This window comes from Triturus cristatus, chromosome 5_1 (assembly GCF_964204655.1).
Source record: "Triturus cristatus chromosome 5_1, aTriCri1.1, whole genome shotgun sequence".
NCBI lineage: Eukaryota > Metazoa > Chordata > Amphibia > Caudata > Salamandridae > Triturus > Triturus cristatus.
This window is the reverse complement of record NC_140587.1, coordinates 919,053,407-919,075,706: the sequence shown is the minus strand read 5'-3', so window position 1 is coordinate 919,075,706 and position 22,300 is coordinate 919,053,407. Positions and strand designations below refer to the sequence as shown.

The 22,300-nt window shown below is 47.9% G+C and overlaps 1 protein-coding gene across 2 annotated transcripts in view; it reads right to left on the bottom strand.

Moving 5' to 3' along the window:
* The window catches only part of RMP24 (ribonuclease MRP subunit p24), a 195,053-nt gene that overhangs the window by 113,069 nt on the left and 59,684 nt on the right, over positions 1-22,300 (bottom strand). For both annotated transcript variants that reach the window (XM_085605950.1, XM_085605951.1), the window contains one exon: positions 20,119-20,141. In XM_085605950.1, coding sequence (XP_085462076.1) covers positions 20,119-20,141 — 23 coding nt within the window. The remainder of the gene's footprint in view (positions 1-20,118; positions 20,142-22,300) is intronic.

The window sequence follows — 22,300 nt, the reverse complement described above, 5'->3', positions numbered from 1 at the left end:
AAAGCAATAAACTTGTGTATAAGAGGCCAGGCCTCAGAGATGTGGTTAGAGCACCTCGAGACGATACCTTGCTGTCCGATCTGATGTGTTCTGCTCCGACGGAATAAAACTTTGTTTCCTGCCTTCCAGTCTCCGGCGCCTGCCTCTTTTGTTGGTTAATCATCGAATGGTATAAGAGGCGATTACCGCCGGGCAATACTTGAAAGGTTATCGACTGAAACTGCCGCTACCATTTAACAATTGGCGTCCCAAACGTGGGGCCCATCAGCGACACGTGGATCCAACGGGAGAGGTCCCGACGACAGAGTGAACGACTGCAACGATTGGGAAGAGCTCCTGCCCGATAGACCCTCGTCTGGCAGCCGATCATCCGAACTTCACTGGTTCCGAGCAGACCTTTCTCGAGTGATCTACGGTCCTGACTGGGAACCATCAGGAGTGCCGCGGCAAATACGGAGAGTAGAGGACGATCGGGCGCTGGAGGCGGAAGACGAGAAACTGTTCATGCGGTCCGGGTAAGGTCGTGTAACACGACAAATTGCGAAACGATTGATTGATTGAAAATACTAGTATTGCTTATTTGATTGTTCTTTTTGAGATATTCGCTGCCTACAAACGGGGAAGAGTAGAAATACTCTCTCTCCCTTTGCAGATAGTGAAGGGTAGGTAACGCGGACTTTTGTCCCCCTTTGTAACCTGTCGTGCCTATTTTTCTCCCCACTGATTGATTGTCCGAACATTGATTGTTTTTGACGAATAGTGCTTTTTGAGATATTCTCTGTTTGCAAATAACGTAGAATAGAAATATTCTGTCTAGTCTTTGCAGATAGTGAAGGATAGGTAACGCGGACTTTTGTCCCCCGTTGTAACCCGCCGTGCCTATCTCTTTCTCGCCATTTGATTGTTTGATTGTCCGAACACTGGTTGTTCGATATTGGTTCTTTGGAGGTATTCTCTGCTTACAAATAACGTGGAATAGAGATATTCTGTCTAGTCTTTGCAAGCAGTGAAAAGATAGGTAGTGCAGACTTTTGTCCCCGTTGTAACCCGTCATGCCTATCTTCTCCCCACTGATTGGTAGTTGGTTCTGCCCAGACCGCTTATAAGAGATGGACCATCCGGCTCCACTGGAAGGCACCCCTAATAAGGACATGTTTACTAAATATGGACTAGTCGCTGTAGCTTATAGCAAACTATGGCATAAATATACAAAGAAGGACTCCGAAAGTCAGTGGCCACTGATGGGATCCTTTGATGACCATAAAATAGAAACGCTAGAAATAGCTCTACGTAGCAATAAAACGACGCCCACTAAGCTCGACAGTATCGGCATGTGGCGCAAAGAATCAACGCAACGGAAAAAGAGAGAAGAAGTAAAGGCAGAAAAAGAACTACGAAAGGCAGCTCACCTTGTCGCTAGAAAGTTAAAGGAAGAAATAAAGGAGAGAAAGGAAGCTAAACAAAAACAAGAATCTGAAACGTCAGGCCAGTGCCCTGTTAGGACCCCCTCTACGCTCTACCCTGAGTTGCCTTCCAAGCAACGGGCGAACGATGAATTGCTATTAGGTCCTCCGATCATCTACATGCCCCTCCATACGCTCCCTCCCAACCTATAGTGCAGCATCCACAACCCCCGAACGCAAGCGAAAGCAGTACCAGGGCCTCGGTCCTCACGGCCTCCGCGCCGGCCGAGCCTCTTGTACTGAACACAACGTTAGCAATAACGTTAGATGACCCCGAGACGAGAAAGAAAGATTCCGCCAGAATGAATCGGCTAACAAAGGGTGAACGAGCCGGAATCGATAAGGTAGTGAGAACACTAGTAGAACGGAAGGAAAGTGAGGAATATGTGACAGATATGTATAACTCGTATGCCGACAACCACAGACGACACTTTGTCGTACGACTTTGTTATCACACTCTGAATGCCTATGAGGATAGGTACCAGGATAGAGGTCCCGAAGGCTTAGCAACCTTGTATAGAAAGGTTGATATTGGGGAAGAGGGAGAGGGCGATGTGACGGACCTCTTCACACGTACACTCGAAGTCTTCGGACATCTTAAAGAACACAGGCAGACGACCAAGACAGAAACCCCCATAGCGACTGAACCCCAGGCAGGAAAAGCTGATACCATGATGCCCATCAAGGAAGCCGCTCCTTACTGGGTCCCCCCACGAGGTCAGGGAACACACGATGACATCAACCACCAAGATGCGAAGGGAAGGGTTGTATATAACTGGGTCTATCAGCCATGGGACCGACAAGACATCCTGACCTTTAGAAAAACCCTACCCGACTTAAGAAAGAACCCGACTGCCTTTTACACAGAACTAGGTACGGCCTTAGGTTCAACTATAATGACCTTGGCGGATATCGATTTGTTCTTCGGGTTATGTCTGCCGGCTGATGTGTGGAAGCAAATCCGGAAAGTCGACCACGCTGAGCCGTTCGGATATACCTGGGTACAACTCGATACCATAGACAAGCAGCGAGAACCTGGACAGAAACCTCTAAAGGCCATATTGGAACTCCCAGACAAGATTGTTCAGAAATTAAAGACCCTAATCCCAGAAAGGAAGGTAGACTGGTCGATAGTGACGGCATGCCGCCAGAAACCCCAGGAGGATGTATCAGAATACTTCTCTCGATTCGAGACAGTGTTTTCCGATTATAGTGGCCAGGACATGACCACTGCAACCGGACATCACCTCTTTGTCCAGAATTATGTGAAGGGTCTGTCACAGGAAGTCTCCCAGAAGTTACAGACCAGCGAGAGTAGTTGGGCAGCCTCCAAACTCGCGGCTATCCTCCAGATGGCCCAGTACTACGAACACCAAAAGAATGAGTACGATAGGGCGTCCGAGAGAAAGAAAAAGGAGCTGAAGGAAAGGGTAATGATCGCACAGTTGCAAGGGGTGACCATAGGAAGGGAACCTCCCAAGGGAAACTACCAACCGACTGCTCCTAGAAAACTACCCCCTAGAGACCATGCACCCACATCCTACGCTGGACGCAGGGACTTAGAGTGTGCGTTCTGTAAAGGGTTCGGACACTGGAAATCCCAGTGCCCGGTCCTTCTGGATATGAACAAGAATAGGGACACAAGAGACTTAGCAAACAGCCCCAGAAATAGAGGACAGGGACGAGGGTACACGAACGACACCACCAACGACAGGCCAGACAGACCAAACACCTTCGACCGCCCCCGACAGAACCAGTGCCAGCAGTCCGACTACGAAAACACCCATGACTTTGCATAGGACCGCCAGGGGCAAGGGAGGGATCCAGTCGAACTCCGTGTTGACCAGCAAGGTCCTTACGTCACTGCTAAGGTCCTGGGCACAAAGTCTCCATTTTTGGTAGATACTGGGGCGACACGTAGTGCGCTATCTAAACGGCTGCTCCCAAGGGCACCCTTGTCTGGCTCACATGTAACCTCAATAGGCTTTGATGGAACGCCCTCCACTAATCCCTTGTCCGCACCAATCTCCTTTGACTTGGAAAATAACACCACTGACACGACATTTCTGCTCTCCTCCAACACCCCCGACGCCATTATGGGTCTTGATTTACTAAAACATTTCCGGGCTACCATCAGATGTTCCCCAGACGGAGTTCGAGTCATACTGCACGATAACCCAGATCTGTTCAGGCCTTGTCTCGCACGACGTATGTTCTCCATAACCGATGCTGACCTGTCCCTACTTGACACGTTACCCACACATCTATGGGCTAAAACCGACTCAGACGTAGGACGCATGGTGATCGACCCTGTACACATAACTGTCCGACCGGACGCAGTGCTCCCAAAGCTTCCACAGTATCGGATATCGCCCGAAGGCGAGAAGGCGTTGGTGGAAATCATCCAGTCCCTAGTCGATGCAGGAGTGGTAGAAGAAGTAGTTAGTAATGTTTGCAACAGCCCTATCCTACCCATTGTTAAGAAGCAAGGCGAGGGAGATGAGAAAGCATACCGCTTCATTGTCGACTTACGAGAGGTTAACAAAGTAGTCATACCTCAGTACCCCGTAGTCTCAGATATCACCACCATCCTCACCCTGATTCCGTCCACTGCCACTACCTTTACCGTTATGGATCTCAAGAACGCATTCTTTTCCATCCCCATCCACCCAGACAGCCGCTACCTTTTCGGCTTCACCTTAAAAGCCCGTTTGTACAGATTTTGTAGGGCACCAGAAGGCTACACTGAGAGTCCCAGCATATATAGCCAAGCCCTCAAGAGACAACTGGATGCAGTTCAACTACCGGACGGAGTGGTGTTAATACAGTACGTCGATGATATTCTTTTGGCGGCCGACACCACTCCGCTTGCAGTCACAGCCACCATCCACCTCCTCCACTTCCTCGCGGAGAACGGTCACAAGGTCTCCAGGAAGAAGTTGCAATTCTGCCAACCCCAAGTGACATACCTAGGCCACCTCCTATACAAAGATGGGAGGAAGCTTACACCTGACCGAATTCAGACCATCCTAGAAACCCCTGTTCCCAAAACTCAGAAGCAAGTGCGGTCTCTGGTAGGCCTCACCTCCTTCTGTCGACAGTGGTTGCCAAACTTCAGTCTTATTGTAAAACCTCTGCTTTCCCTGTTGGCTAAAGATGTCCCCTTCCCCCTCCCCTGGACACCCGAATGCCAATCCTCCTTCAAAGAATTACGAGATGCCCTTTGCTCAGCACCAGTCCTAGGAACCCCAGACTACACTAAACCTTTCTCCCTCTTCACCCACGAAAGGGAGGGATGCGCGTTGGTTGTTCTAACCCAGTCCATAGGTCCCAAGCAACGCCCTTGTGCCTACTTCTCTGCCACTCTTGACCCTGTAGCCAGAGCTTTGCCCGCCTGCCTTCGAGCGGTAGCCGCCGCTGCTGTCTCTATCCGACAAAGTGAGGGGATCGTGCTTTCAAACCCCCTCACCGTGCTAGTACCCCATGCAGTTGACACCCTCCTGAACCAGACTAAGACTCAACACCTGACTAGCGCACGACTGACTGGTTATGAACTGACTCTGCTTGCACCCCACATCACGTTGAAACGATGCACCACTCTGAACCCAGCCACTCTGCTACCTCTCCCTGACAATGACCCCAATGCGTCCCCTAAACATGACTGTGTGACCCTCACCGACGAACAGACCAAGAGTAGGGTTGAACTCCGAGATACTGCCTTCCCAGATCCTGACGGAGAGCTGTGGGTAGATGGCTCATGCATCAAGCTCCCTGACGGCACCACTTCAGCCGCCTATGCAGTCACCACGGCCCGAACAGTTGTTGAGACAGCCCGCATCACACAGCGATCCGCACAGGCGGCTGAACTGATTGCTCTCACACGAGCATGCATCCTAGCAGCGGGGACAACCGCAAACATTTACACCGACAGCCAGTACGCCTTCGGGGTGGTTCACCACTTTGGGCTCCTATGGAAGGAGAGGGGATTCCTGACTTCCCATGGCACACCCATCGTACATGGAGATCTGGTCTCCACTCTGACCGAAGCAGTCCTCCTCCCCACACGGCTAGCTGTGATCAAATGCCAGGCACACAAAAAGGTGACGGACATTATAGGACAGGGAAATGCGCTGGCTGACATCACTGCCCGAACCACAGCCGAGAATAGGTCAACAACACGCATGTACGTGACCAGGTCACAAACTGAAAAATGGAAGGATGCTAGGGAAACCATTAGAGACATACAATTGGCCAGCTCACCACACGAATTGACTGAATGGGCACGGGTGGGATTGAAAGACGATGAAGGCTGCTGGCGAACTAGAGACACGAACAAATGGTTGCTACCTGACTCATACCTGATTCCCATGCTGACCATGACACACTCCCCAGCACACATAGGTTCTGCCCCCATGATTGAACTCATCTCCAAAGTCTGGCACAACGACAAAATCCCAGACTCAGCTAAACGCCTAGTCCAACAATGTCTGATATGCCTCCAACACAAACCTGGTAAAGGAACTGCTGTACCCCGGGGAGGGTTTGGGGTTCCTAGTCACCCCTTTGAGGTCCTACAGATGGACTACATTCAGTTAGAAAGGTGCCAAACCTTGAAGTACGTGCTTGTCGTTGTGTGCGCCTTCAGCAAATGGGTGGAAGCCTACCCAACCCGTGACAACACTGCTATGACTACCGCAAAAGTACTACTGAAAGAATTCTTCCCCCGCTACGGCCTTTGTCGAATTTTGTGGAGCGACAACGGCCCCCACTTCGTAGCCGAAGTTATCCAACTCATCTTAAAAGGGTTGGGTGTAAAACAGAAGTTTCATGCGGTCTTCCACCCCCAATCTGCAGGCTTGGTTGAGCGACATAATGCCACATTGAAACTCAAACTAGCCAAAATAGTTGCCACCACAGGACTGAAATGGCCAGACGCCCTCCCACTAGCATTGCTATCAATGCGTTCCACTCCTACCAAACACCACTTAACCCCCTACGAGGTCGTCTTCGGGCGACCCATGAACCTTTGGACTGCACCAAAACCAGCATCCATTCACGACGTCCCGGACGTCCTCATGTCTGACTATCTGTACAATCTAACTTAAACGTTGTCTGTTATCCATCAGCAGGTGCTGCAAGCCATTCCCGATGCTTCCAGGGGCCCTGGACACGACATCCAACCCGGTGACTTTGTCCTAGTGCGCAACTTCCAGCGCACCAAGAGTCTGGAGCCCCGGTGGACGGGCCCCCTGCAAGTCCTGATCACCACCCGAACAGCTCTTCGAGTGGAGGGGAAACGTAATTGGCTGCATGCACACCACTGCAAGAAGGTATCATCGACCCCGACGACCACCGACAACATCACCGCCCAAGAGGAACTTCTGGACAAAGACCGACCATCCCTGAGCTGCTACCCGAATACAGAGACACTTGAATTGACTGAATATCCTGATCCCACTGTGCCATCCAAAGAAGGGTATAACCTACGACGAAAGGAGGGAACTTCGGCTAAGCAGACCACGAACTAAGTTGAAATCTCAGAGCGGTAGCCTAGTCACCTAAAAGGCCTCCAGGAGAGAAACTAAACAAAGTCTGTGGTTCTGCCCGCTACCGAGTCCCTTGAAGGTGATGGAAGCGCCCGACATGAAGATGATGGAAGCAACCGGACGTCCGAAGATCCACTACAAAAACCCAAAGACTGACAAAATGCACAGCTCAAAGACTATTGCACTTTTTATTACCCTTCTCCTTTGCCTCCTTCTCATGGTCACTTTCTGGATCATGGAAGAAAACGCACCCGCTCATAAGACATTGCTGACCACTGCTCAACCCACCACCATGAAAGAACACCATCTGATTTCACTTTAACCCCAACTCCGAGAAAGACGTAAGGAGTTCTGGAATAACTCTTTTGTGCAACTGCTCTACCAACACAATCTAGCTGCCAATGCCACTAACTGCTGGATCTGTGGATTGCTACCACATGCCACTGGACATTCTATCCCTTTCATCCCTTCGCCCTTCTCCGTTCATGGCTCCTGCCTCGCCTGGCTAATCCTCCTGCAAGAAAGTTACAAGGACAATGCCACTTCCGGCAAAACTGTGTCGCACTTCTATCATGGGTTCTGGCTGAACCAAACTGGAAAAACCTCTGCCCCCCTTTGTCCTCTGAGATCAAAAACCTCTTTCCATATGGACATCCCTGCCAAGGAGCGAGTTGAAATGCAGGTGTTCAACAACCCAGCCAGACCCACCTTCTCTTACCTCCGGAAACGAACGGCCGCCACCCTAACAGTGGCCCTATCCGTCGTCAACATCACAGGTCTGGTGTGCCTCGAAGGCCTAGGAACACAGCCGGTAGGCCACAGTTCCTGTCTCATCACCCGAACATTGGACTCAGTTGACCCACCCTCCTTTGTTACCTCCCCAAATATGTACTTCGTCTGTGGTACTAAGGCCTACACCTGGCTTCCGAAAGGTTGGGGAGGCACCTGCTACATCGCTTTTATCCTTCCTCCAACATATGTGGCTCCAGCAAACCATCACCGGCAGAAACGTGCAAAGGACATTGTACAAGCCGACTCCACTGGAGCACAGTTCATGGATGCAGTAAAGGGACTTGTTCCACTGTGGGGTCCAATGGCAAACAGCCGTGCCATCCGGCACCTAACCCAGGCAGTCGAAACCACAATGAACATTACAGCCGGCATCCTCACCAACAACACCGCTGAGCTTCAGGCCGTCCGCCTGGTAGCTCTTCAGAACCGCCTCGTTCTAGACTTAGTTCTGGCTGATCGTGGAGGAGCATGCCGCATCATTGGGTCCAGCTGTTGCACCTACGTACCGGATAACTCACCCTCAGTCTACAAGGCGATTGAACACCTCCACAGACTTTCCGCAGAGGTTCATCAGGAGCAAGAAGGATGGTCGCTTGGGAGTTGGTTTTGGGACACTATTAAAAGTTGGGGGTGGAGGTTGTTTACATTTATCATGATACCAATTGTGATACTGTGTGGGTGCTGTCTGGGGATTCAGTGCTTGCCACCTTTATGTTCACTTTTCACGAACTACATCTGCCCTAAGACTCTGAACTTTGAAGCAGAACGAATGAAAGCCCTGTACGAAGTAGAAGTACGTGGTATTATGGGGATAGATCCGAACTAAACAAGCTGGCGAGATATGTTAAAAGGGAGGACTGTGGAAATTTAGTTCGTATCTGAACATTATCTGCGCCATCTTGTCCCTCCCCAAGCGCCACACGCAGAAAACGCGCGACGGCCATTTTAGGCACCATGGTCTCATTGCCGATCGCCAGCGCGTCCCTCAGGCGCTGCAAACATCCCCCGCGCGCCGGCCACCCCCCCCCGCTCTCTCATACATGGGCCATAAACCCTCTCCTTCTGCGCGACCCTGCCATGGAACCACATCCCGCGCCTGACCAACACCTCCTTTCATCCCATACATGGTCATACATCCTTTTGATAACCCCCTTCCTCTGCGCCCGATTGTCCGAACCGATCCCAGGCCATCACCTAGCCCTGCAGATACAGTTTATTGCCCCTACTGTAAGGGAAACACCTCACATCAAAGGGATTACAGTAGATCAAGGCCCCCACCCCCTGAGACCCGACCAGTCGCACACACCCCCGGGTATTGGCGGAATGTCCAGCTGTGTGATAGCCATCTCCTACTGTGGGTGGGGTGGGGACTTCCACTGTAGATATGTGTGGGAACGAGCTTGAAGTGGGGATTCCAAGGATGTCTTTCCGTACATCAAAGTCTCAACAAGAATGTGTCACGTGTAATAAAGCAATAAACTTGTGTATAAGAGGCCAGGCCTCAGAGATGTGGTTAGAGCACCTCGAGACGATACCTTGCTGTCCGATCTGATGTGTTCTGCTCCGACGGAATAAAACTTTGTTTCCTGCCTTCCAGTCTCCGGAGCCTGCCTCTTTTGTTGGTTAATCATCGAATGGTATAAGAGGCGATTACCGCCGGGCAATACTTGAAAGGTTATCGACTGAAACTGCCGCTACCATTTAACAGTATGTCTGAATCACGGCCCAGGCGTGATGTTTTTTAGAAAAAGACTTTTTGTCAGTTAATAGGGAGTTCCTCTTGATTGCGGAATTTGCCGCGTTTTTAAATCCAGGATACGTTACTGGTGTTGACCAGACCTCCTCTAGCTGTAACGCCGACAAGGATTACTGCAGTATTCTCGTCGTTGAGTTGGCATGTCTAGCTTGACTTTCGATCTCAACCCAACAACGATGGGCTAGGGTGTTATCTTCTGCCTCCCTCATCCTCCAATAGTACTTCACTAAAGCACCTTGTCTGGCCATGATCTGGTTTTTTAATCCAAATTCTAGACGGATTTGGTCTTGTGAGATTTGTAGCGGAATTGTAAACAGTCTTTTGAAGAATACGGATTGTGCTGTATTTAGGGTAGTTGCATCTTTGGTATTCAGGATTTCTGAACCGTACGAGATGGAAGGCAAAAATGTGTATGACATAAACAAGACATGCCACAACTGACACCCAGAGCGACGAATGATATCTTCTGATGTACAGATTCACAGTATATAATTGCACCATAGAGCACCACCCTAGGCAGCATGGATTAATTCAAAGACAGGTCAAATTTTGTATGATATCTTACATCTTGGCTCAGAAACCCTCATGATTGGGTTCAGCAAGTGGAGCGGTGGCTGGCGCACTCAATGGGATTCTCTCCACGTTCCTACCTCTTTGGTCCTGGAAACTGATTGTTGGTTCCAGATGCTTATAAAGAGACAACTTTGCCAAACTGGGCTGAGAAATGTTGCAGACAAGCCCAGGGTTGGGGTTTTGGTTTGGCACATTGCGTAGCAGACACAGGTGGTGGGCAGTACTCCTTAGACATACAGGCATGGGTTGAGAGGGGAATGCAATGCTTTAAGAGGTCTCTCTTTCTTGTACAGTGATGAACCAATCACAAGAGTACACATTTCTCAAATGGAATGTGAGAAGGAGGAAATGGATGTCTAAACCACATAACACATACACTTACCTCAGAATATGTGGGGTGTATTTTGCTTAGTAAGAGACTCACCTCACTAAAACGGAGAGTGAAAGACTGAGACATTGATGGAGAGGACAGTTATAATGTAGTTCCTACCTACGTGCTACATCTTGGTGTACAATAGCTGCCTAACAAGGGGCATCAATTAAAGATAGGAATCGGACCAAGATATGGAAAGCCACACACCCTTTAAATAAGGAATATTTAGATTATTCCTCCATACATGAGTTACACACTAGAATTGATATGATGTTCACACCTAAAACAGGTGTTCTCTGCACTGACTACCTAACGAAAATCAGGAGCATAACTGTTTACTGTTCACAATAAGATGTGTGAATACCTTTCACAGGTATTTCTAGCTGCAGACTACAACCTATGGTTCTCAGGGATATAGCCGTGTAGGCAGATAAATTAGATAAAAGATTGCCTTCCTTTTCAGGGAAAACTGACCTAGTCAATGGCACGACTGAAAGGGAAGTATTTCAACTCTACAACCAAGAGGTCTGTATTAAGACGTCCTCAGTGGCCCAAGAGGTATTGCATAAGGGACATGACAAGATTACAAGACTAAATGAAACACACTGAAACAGAAATAATCAATGAACTACACTTGAAAGTGAGGCTTCTGCAAAATCTGGAACAACATACCAAAACATCAAACAAGCTAGGTTTAAAACACTAATTTGCTTCAATTTTCATTCAATGAGATCTGTACTAGGGAATACCTACAAGCTCTAGATTTGAAACCCTAGCTCAAGAGCAAAGGGGGGCTCTGGACAATACAATCATGATTTCAGAAATGAAACTGGCTCTGTCCCAATTGACACCAAACAAAACTCACCCTAGCTCGTAAAACCTTTACTGAATGTGTGCAAATCTGCCAAAGAGGTCAGCATCCCACCTAATACTACTGTTAAGACTCTTATTGTGGTTCTGCCAAAATTACTTAGATCAGTCCTCCTTTTGGCTCCTCTCCACGATCAGCCTAGATTGCAAAATACTTCAACAAATCTTGGCCACATGACTTTTGCCTGTTCTGCTGTAGTTAATTCATCCAGACTAGACTGATTGGTGCCTAATAGAAGCACCTTCTCAACTGTGACAAGACTGTTCCATGTCACAGATAGAATGACAGAGCACTCATTATAACCAGTGGTAGCATCCAAAGACATGGAAAAGGCATCTGATATGCTAGACTGGAGATAACGCTTCCCCCGCCCACAGCACATTGGATTCAGCGAAGGTATACTTGGCTCATTAAGAATACTATACTCTTCTCCAGCAGCGCACGTTGATGGGTGGGATAGTCTTACACCAATTGGTGGTGCAGTGTGGTACGCTGAAGGGATGTCCTTTATGCCCATTGCTATTCGCCCTGGCTGTTCAGGTGCTGGCAAACTCCGTTAGACAAACAAGGCAGACTCAGGGAGCCAACATCAGAAGAGGACTGTATGCCGTCCCCATATATGCAGACGGTGTCCTCATTTACTTACTAAACTTTAATAAAGAGAACTGGAGTAAAAAATGGAATAGAAAGTGATGGAAGGAAGGTCTGCCAATAGGCTAAACCACTGGCAATCACTCTGGGTAGCATTCCAGCCACCTGATTTTTGCTCGGTGTGCGACTCTAGAAAGAAACCTGCCTTGTGTAAATAACTACTGACTCTGCTTCTCCTGGGATGGGTCCATCCAAACTACTTTTATTTTTTCCCTCAATCATCACAGTGACACAAACCTGGCCACCATATTGAACGCTAACCTTAACTGGAAACTAAATGCATTTAAATTCATGAGTGTACAGGTTTACAGTGGATTGGAGGAAGTTCTATCAATAAACATTATAAAGGCTGTGACCTTAGGGAAATTGATCTCCTTATGCACAGCAGGCCTTGTCCAAAATTATAGTTCTTCCTCAGTTATTGGATTAGTGGGCCTCTATCACCATGTGTCTTAAGCACTAGTTGTGTCATGAATTTGACTCCATGCTAATTGACATGTAAAGTGGAACAGGTAGATGCAGGGTATCACGAAGTACATTATGCTTGCCCATTGAGGAGGGCATCCTACGGATGCCTGACTTTCAGGCTTATTACTTGGTTTAAAAGCTTCAGCGAGCAACACAATGGTTGTAGCCTGGGGTCCAGGTTGAAGGAGGCTACAGAAGGCTAATAGTAGTAACAATCTCAAAAGAGGAAGCCCTGTTTGATTGTTGCAAACTTGACACTGTCCTATCCTGTTAAATAAAAGTAGATAGATGCTGCTGGGGTTGGTTTTTAGAAGGCACCCAATCTCCCTCTCTGATGCATTCCCAGGCTCCAATGGGCTGCTATGCATACACATTTGAAGCTGTGGGAAGACGCTAAACTGACCTATGTAGGCGATTTGTAGGAATCGGGGAAGAAAATATATTTTATGCCACTCCAGGCCATAGCTGATCTGTCGTCATACAGTGCAACAGGCATTTCTGACACACTGGGCTTCCAGAAGACAGGTGTCATGCATCTATTACGCTATAAGAGGCTCAATTAAAACCAGGCTTGCAGAACTAAAGATGAAGTGGGAGGTAGTTTAGGTCAAAAATGTACTGACCAGGATTGGGCAACAATCTGAAATTTACTACAAATGTATCGAGAAATGCAAATTTCAAACGGCTCCAGTTCAGCTGCATTCACAGAACACTTAGGACTCCAAAAAAACTGCACTTCATTTATCCAAGAGTACAGTATTCCTGCCCTAGGAGCAATGAAGAGGAGGCAGCATTCTATCACAAAGTGTTGACTTGCCATTTGTGCCAATATCCTGGACAAAAGTGGTGGATACAGTCAAGCAACACTGCCTCATTAAAAAAGTTGGGATGGGCAATTTTGGGGGAAACTCACCACTCTAAAGCTCCCGGAGGCCGTGGCCCCCTTGGTTCTCGGAACAGTGCAGCTGGGCGAGCAGTGCGGAGGCCAGCAAGAGCGTGGGCAGCCAGAGAGCAGCGGAGACCTGACGCTGGCGGCCATAGAGCTGAGATGGGCGGCTGGGCTCTGCGGTGAAGCAAGGGAAGGCCATGTCGGACACCCCGGCCGGAGGAGGTGAGAGCAGACGGAGGAGGACACGGAGGTCCCTAGCACTCCAGACAGCGAGGGATGATCTCCGCGGCACATGAGGGTCTGCGGCACGAGCTGGGGAAGCAGGAGAAATCCGGTGGGCCGCAGCGTTCACTCGGGCCCTCCGACACCCGACGGCGACACCACCTGGCTACCAGGGACACACCCGACTACTGGTGGAAGGCCGAAGGCCCGAACCCTCTGGGACCGCAGGAGCAATCACAACACTGAGGCATGGAGGCAGATGCACCTGGGCGGCCCTTAGAACACAAACAAGCAAAGAGACTAGACCGCAACCGGGCCTGGTGGGCTGAGAGGCAGGGAGGAGAGAGATGCCGGGGCAGATCTCGAGAGCTTATGAGCCCCCTAAAAAGGCGCTGGCCCAAGATTCCGAATCTATAGCCAGAGCCCAGCAGGCCAACAAGAAAAGAGGGCCTGGGCCTGGGCAGCGAATGCCCTCCCCTAAGAGAGACCGGGGAAGCCAGTATCCCGATACAAAGACCATGCCCTTGGAGGGGGTGGGGGGACATGCAGCAGACCAGCCACCGAGGGGGTGCACATCAGACGCTATCTGAGGCCGAGGGGGGAGGGACCCCCCACAAAGACGTATGGCCACCATGGACCTATCTTTTGCTCTTCTTGCTGGAAGGCCTGGGTCGCCCAGCCTGGCCCATCCACTACCAAGACATTGTTTCTGGTTTCATTTTTATATATGTACCAAATCACTGAACTAACGAGGGTCTCAATACCAGGGATGACAGGGCTTTACATGGAGCAACTCTCATACTCTGGGCACCCACACTACACCACCGTACAGCCTGAGGGGCCCAGGGACAGAGTGATGGCTCTTAGCCGGACTGCAAGCACGCATCATGATGCCAGGTGACACTTTGAAGATGATCTACCTAAACGTAAAGAGGCTAAACATCCCAGTCAAATGGAAGGGCCATTCTCACATACCTAGAGCCCAATGGAGTGGATATCAGTCTGCTCCAGGAGACCCACCTCCTTGTGAGCGACTTTCACAGGCTCGAATCCAAGGCCTTCCCGCACCAACTTATCTCCTCACATGGGTGCAAAACAGCTGGGGTGGCGATCCTATTCTCCTGTAAATTCCAGGGTTCGATAGGTCCTAAGCTGATCAAACTCAAAGGCCAACTCCTGGTCGACCAAATACAACTAGGCACCCAGACACTAACTTTGGGCTCCTTGTATGGACCTAACGAAGAGCAGAAGCACTTTATCCGTGAGAACCTCACATCTCAAGACAGACTTGTCCTAGTGGGGGGGGGGGGTGACTTCAATATAGTTTTCGATAAGAATATGGATCGCTCGGTCCTTAGGAAGGGAGGAGCTGGGACACTGTCAATGGAGGGCCTTGACTCTATGAGAAAGGTGGCTCTGACAGATCTATAGAGGGCATCCCATCCCCACATTGACTACACATTTTATTTACATGCTCACAAATCATATGCCCGACTGGATTACTTCCTAGGAACTCGTGACCTCAGCAATCACTCCGCTCAGTGAAGATAGAACCGAGAGCCCTGTCCGACCACTCAGCACTCATTCTCGAGATTCACAATTTCTCAAGGGAGGGACATGCGGAAGCACTGGAGGCTTCAGGAAACACTACTGCAGCAACCAGAGGTGGTCAAGCGGATCATTAAGCCATAAGCGACTATCTAGATATCAACAACAACCCTGGAACGCCCACCGCCATCTTTTTGGGCGCGTTGAAGGTGGTCATCAGGGGAGAGCTAATGGCTCTCTCAGCAGCTGAAATTCATCAGCGCAAGATCAAAAAGGCAGAGCTCCAGAAACAAGTTTGAGAATTGGAGCACACCCACCGCAGCACCGGAGCCCCCAGGATATGGCGCAAGCTGGAAACTGCACAAAAACAGCTGACAAACATAGATCTGGACAGAGTGGAATATACACTCATAGACCTGAAACATTCCTTCTGCATGAACGGGAATAAAAGTGGTAATAGTGTCACCAAGCTCCAAACCCATCAACAGGCCAATGGAGTGAACTCCCTTCTGTCAGAAGAAGGGGACCTACTAGAAGGTGGTGCTCAGATGGCAGCCCTCTTTAGAGAATTCTACGTTGCCCTGTAGTCAGACCAACCTGTTTCCCCTGATGCCATGCTACCTCCACAATGCTGCTACGACCCGCCTAACTGATACCCAGGCTGTCTCCTTCGAAGACTCTATCCAGATCGAAGAGGTCATCTCCGCTATTTCTAGGCAGAAACCATTAAAATCTCAGGGCCCGGATGGGTTCTCTTCGGGCTTTTACAAAGCCTTCTGCTGAGAGCTAGCTCCAGTTCTTACTCGGCTCTATAATACAGTAAAAAACTCGGCCACTCTCCCAGCCTCAATGCTTGAGGCGACTATAGTTGTCATCCCTAAGCCGGGAAAAGACAAATGCCCGTGCACTAATTATCGTCTTATCTTACTTCTGAATGCGGATGCGAAATTGTTCACAGGAATCCTAGCATCCAGCCTTAACCCCCCTCTTGCAGGGCCTCATAAGCCCTGATCAAGTGGGATTTGTCCCGCAGAGACAATGCATGGGCAATACCAAAACTCTCCTACATATCAGACAAAGCTCACCATTGGGAAGGGTCCAGTATGCTGCTATCAGTGGACGCGGAGGAGGCCTTCGACCGGGTCCACTGGCCCTTCCTGAAAGCGACACTGATGCACTCTGGGCTTGAGGAGAGATTCCAATCTTGGGTCCTCAGCGGTTACGTGTCTCTGGTGGCTTTGTTGCAGGTGAATGGACAGGGCTCTGAGTACTTCCCCACATGCCAGGGCACACAACAGGGCTGCCCTGTCTCCCCTCTCCTATTTTCTCTCTTCATGAAGCCTTTAGCTCAGCGAGTGAGAGATCACCACAGGATTCAGGGGATTCCCCTAGGCAGGAAGGAGCATTAGATTACTCTATACGTAGACGATGTAATGGTCATGCTAGACAACCCTTGTGAGAGTCTGCCCCTCTTTCTAAAAGACCTCAAGGAGTTCAGGGAGGTATCTGGGTTTCGAATGAACCTTCATAAGAACCAGGCGCTCAACTTCACGCCCCCCCCCCCCCCCCACAGAAGAGGTCTTGAAACGGACCTACACAATCTGCTGGGCAACTGAGTCCATCCCATACCTAGGAGTCCAGCTTTGCCCGACACTGGAAAGAATGAACATTCTAAATTACCGAGCACTAACCAAAAGAGTAAACACCGAACTTGGTCAGTGGCAGTATTACCAGCTGTCCTTGCATGGCCGCGTCATGGCCTCAAAGATGACCACCCTGCCCAAGATTCTTTTCTTATTCCAGGCACTACCCCGGACCCCCCGGCAGGCACGATTTGGGCCCTACAGGCTGCACTTCATCACTTTATCTGGGGGGACAAATGGCCCAGAATGAGCAAAGAACGAAGCTGGCTTCCATCAGCAGAGGGAAGACTCGGAATACCTTGCCTTCGCTGGTATTACCAAGCTGCCCAGCTTCAGTACCTAGTGGAATGGTCCAGAGCGGAGTCAGAGAAACACTGGCTGTTCATGGACAGAGCCATAGCAGGGACCTCGTTGGCGAATGTTCTATTCCTCCCATGGGCGAACCGAACTCCCAGCCTCTACATCTCACCAGTCACGAATTCCTCACTGAAGGTGTGGGACGGGTGCACTCGCCGGAGAAGACTGTCCACCCTTCCTTCTCCCCTATCACCTGTCATTGACAATCCCGACTTTACACCTGGCACCGGGTCATCCTTCCGGGCGTGGCAGGAAGCAATCTGCAAAGCAGCAGGGCACTTTTCCAACTGAGATGGCCCTATTCCTTTGACACCCTAAAGAAAGACTACGCCATTCCCGAAGACGAACGTTTCCGATACCTCCAAATTATACACTGGCTAATGCACTCATCAGTCCGGCAGGGAGCGGAGCGATTATTGATACCTTTTGAGAAGTGGCTCTTAGGCAAACAATCAGGCAAACGCCTTATTTTGGAACTATACGCTCTTCTCTGGACCGCGCAGAAAGAAGACAAATCCCTAGCTCAGAGGCAATGGGAAACAGAGTTAGGGCACCAACTCTTGCCGAAAGAGTGACTCGACATATTCCATAGAGCGAGGCACACCACCTATAACATGTCAAGCACTGAAACCGCCATAAACAAATTACCTCTTGCTGGTACCCAACACCGGTGCGACTTCTCCAGGGGAACCCAGCCCCCAGTGACAACTGCTGGTGCCACAGTAGGGCGAAGGGCACGCTCACCCACATACTCTGGGATTGCCTAAAGATTACAGCATTCTGGACCTCAGTACTGGATGATATTGATACCCACTTCTCCACTTAGATCCCTAGATTCACATCATATACCCTGCTTGGCCTCCCAAACCCTCTCACCTACCCTCTCTCCTCACCCAGGGGGCGCCAGATAGGTATAGCGCTGGGGGCCACCCATCAGACCGTTATAGCACTTTGGGGGGTCTGCCACCCCTCCAACCCACACGGCATGGTTACAATGCCTCTGGGGCATACTAGGGATGGAGAAACTCACCCTTACGCTCACATCTTGAAGCAACACATTTAGAACTACATGGCGTCCCTTCATAGTCCTGTTAACTCAGGAACTCAGAGATCTTTCTTAGTCCACGCTACTTGCACCTACTAAGACTCACTGATCTAGACCCAGATGGTAGTGAGGAGAGCGTCTGAAAGCAACCCACAGCCAGAACACTTGACACCACACGCTGCACAAACTTTGGTACTGGGGAAGGAAGGGAGGGTGTTTTGAGGGAGGGGGGGTTCTTTTCTTCTTCCTTTTCCCTTTAATTGGGTTGAAAAGTCGCACTATTTACCAATGATGCAGAGGAGTTACTTACCTCTAGCACCAAGAATTGTTAACATGTTGTGCAAGATGTGACAATAAACAGATTTAAACCATAATTCCTCCTTTTTCTTTACATCCTTAGGAGGAACAATGGTTTGTTTGTTTTGCCTCGTCTCTTAGCAGAGGCTCATCTTCGTTTTGCTCCACGTATGCACTCAACAATACAATACAATAATATGTCAATACATTCAGAATGAAAAAGAAACAATGATATAAAACATAAAATTATTAGAAAGCCTTGAAGTATGCTTGTGGAAGGCATTCCATATTTTCTCTTCACGAACCCTGAACAGAAATGTGTTGCTGCTTTCATAAAGGCGCCTTAAACAACAGACCCTAAAATACGTGAGCAACACAGAGTAAAAGAAATTTCAAACACCTAGAAACCCTAATATTGGCATTATTGACTAAAATAACTCTCTGCACTGTTTCCACTTTTTTTTCCGGTTGAGCCTGGTCAGCGCAGGCGCTGCTCTGTGGCATGCTGTACTGGAGAATGCACTTGAAGCCCCGTGCACTCTCCGCTTATATTTGTCATTGGCTTATGTCATTGCCCTTCGTAAATGCTGGCTCCTGGTGCGTACATAGGCTTGTTAGTCCCTCCTGAGTACCGCCTTGTCTTCATTTGTAACCTCCCATGAGGACTGGCCCTTTTACTTTGGTTACTCGGTCTGCTTTATAAGTTGGTAAGCACTATTGTCTTTAATGCCCTTCCCCCATTCCACCCACGACATCGCAGCATCCGCCCGCTTTTATTTTAATAGTAATGTATTTTTATTAAAATTACAGCGCGGTCGGCTTTATAGCGGCGCGATTATTTAATTAATTAATATACAGCGAGGTCCGCTTTCACCTTAGTGGCCGCACCTATTTACTTATTTAATTACCAGCGTGGGCAGCTTTCACTCTAGCAGCTCCGCCTATTCAATTATTTAATTACCAGGGTGGGCCAGTTTCACTTTAGCGGCCGTGCTTATTTAATTACTTAATTACCAGCGCAGGCTGCTTTCACTTTAGCGGCTGCGCTACAGAACCTTTTGAAATAACTTTTATTTTTTTTTACTTTGGGTGAAAGTGCCTTATGCGTTTTCACTTTAATGTTGGCAGCGCCCCTTTGTTTAGACGCTGCTCACGGTATCCTGAGTAAGCAAACAGCGTCTAAAAAAAGGGGTGTGGCCACCATTAGAGTGGTCTCGCTTTCGCGAGAATTTGAGCTCTTGGCATTAAAAACAACAAGGCCTTTTATACATGTGTTCCTTTTAAAAACACATAAATAGAAGGTATTGTCATTTTCAATGCCAATAGCTTAAACGCTCGCAAATGCAAGACCTATTGCATTGAAAATGCTTGTTATTACAAGCAGAGACTTCCGGACTCAATCTGTCCATCTGTTCAACATTTGCAAAGACACATGATGTGAAACAGTAGAGCAAGGTGCAAATTGAATTTTTAAGATTCAGAGTTAAAATTTCATGAAAATATGTTTTTTGCGTGAAAAAACCTAATTGTTTAAAAGCACTGTAAATAGACTACAGGACGAAACTGATTAAAATCATTGAGATCTAAATTGAAAACAGAAAATATAGATTTACAATTCACTCACTTTGCATGGAGCTGCGTGTGCACCTGAAAAAAAAGAAAATAAATGTGATAAATGGCAAAAAGAGATAAATTATGTCAATTTTTTTCATTAATATCTGAACATTACAGAAATGTCTATATTTTTATTATAAGGATGTGCAAAGAAAATCTTGGTTACCTAAAATAGAATGCAAGTTGCCATTATACAGCTCCAATCTGTTATGTTCCACTCAGTTGTTATTCACAATTGTATAGTGCACAATGTGCTATAGGTATAGCATCGCGACACTTCTAATAGTCCAGAGGTCACATTTTAGATGGTTCAGACTTTTCTATTTCAAATCACAGTGTGAATTTTGTTGTGAAGATATGCTGTCATCCATGTGAATTGCATATTTAAGTTGTTCTACTGTATGATAGTACACAGTGTGTCCTGGGAGAGAGTGTTGATGAGATCACAGTGATATACAACTATAAGATATATCTTTGCTGAGTAAGATGTGTGTATGGTAAGCTACAAGGCACAGTATTAAAACCAACATACCGTTAACTTGGACTCAACTTGAAGGTTATATTGGTTACACGAAACAATCTAGATATCCAAAATACAGACTAATTTACTACATTTAAAAAATGTACATTGTAAAAAATGTCAGTAGCCATAAAAACAATATAAATCCAAGTGGCAATAGCATTTTCAATGGATGTTTGAAACACTGCATAAAGAGTGAGATAAAATCTGTCCGTCCCCAAACTATTATTTGCACCAGATGGCCTATGAATATTTGTGCATTAACAAGTGTTCTACCATGAAATCATTCCTAAAAAGAATTTACGAGGGAAAATGGGTCAAGGGTTATCTAGAACAAAAGAATACATTAAACGCTTTAAATACAGTCAATGGACATGTACAATGAAGGATGACGATTTTTCAGAATTGTATTTTGAAATATTAATGACAAGAGACTGATCATCAAGCTGTTATCATATTATAGGTGCGCCAAGTGACGGCGCAGTGAGAAGTGAAAATCAGTAAGTCTTATCAAAACATAGAAAAGTAGTACAAGTATAGATAAGTATTTACAGTAAGTACATTGGGCCCATACCCATGGAGTTTTTGATCAAAACAAAAACAATAAAAATGAGCATTTGGTTATGCAGCAAAAGAGATTTCATTTGTATGTATAGGAGACGTGCATGTTCACAGATGGGGTTATTAAGCACGAAGTGATCGTTCAGCCATTTTGATCCTACAGGACACTTTTGAAAGAATCCACTAGGAAAACTCTGTATTTTTAGGTCTCGCCTGACCCAGCGCATGCGCTGGTATGACAAGACTTTTTGTGAGGGCTCAGAAAATGCTACCATGGCCAGCCTAGAGCTGGTAGCGCTTAGGAGCAGAGGCTCGCAAACCTCGTCATGCTCATTAAGCGCCCGCGATCACTTTCGCGGCATCCCTTTGATGTTCTCGTTCAAAGAACATCAAACATCAAAGAACATGTTGTGTTAATGCTTTGCTACGCCCGTTTGACTTACAATGTGCTTTCTCTTTCCACAAACTGGAAGTTTGTGTTCCTTTATTTTGAGATGCTTTTAGTATTACTGTTTTGTGACTTAAAGAACATTAAGGAAATGTTACTGTGAAACTGGACAACGTTCACAGTGTTTATTTCTGATCGCAGCGGCTGCTTCATGTCCGTTGCACCATTCAGGGAGTACTTTCGTTGGCGCGTTCATGAGGACATGATGAGAAATCTGGAAACTTTTGGCACATTCTCTTTAAAAGCACAGCATGTTAGCGACTGGTTAATCGATTAGACCTATGTAGCGCTTTAGATCTGAAAGCGCTATGGTGGGTGCGGCAGTTACAACTCATGAAATATGGGGTGCAACTCACAAGGAGGGGGCAGGTTTGAGTGCACATTGGCTGCAATCAAACTCTTTTAAGATGATGGGCTGTGTGTATCCATTATCAGCACTCAGTCTTCGCTAAGCGATCTTGTTTGTTTTGCTGTTGTGTTAATGCTTTGCTGTGCCCGTTTGACTTACAACGTGCTTTCTCTTTCCACAAACTCGATGTTTGTGTTCCTTTATTCTGAGATGCTTTTAGTATTACTGTCACACACACAACCACATACACACACACGCACACAACCACACACGCACAACCACACACACAACACAACCACACAACCACACCCACA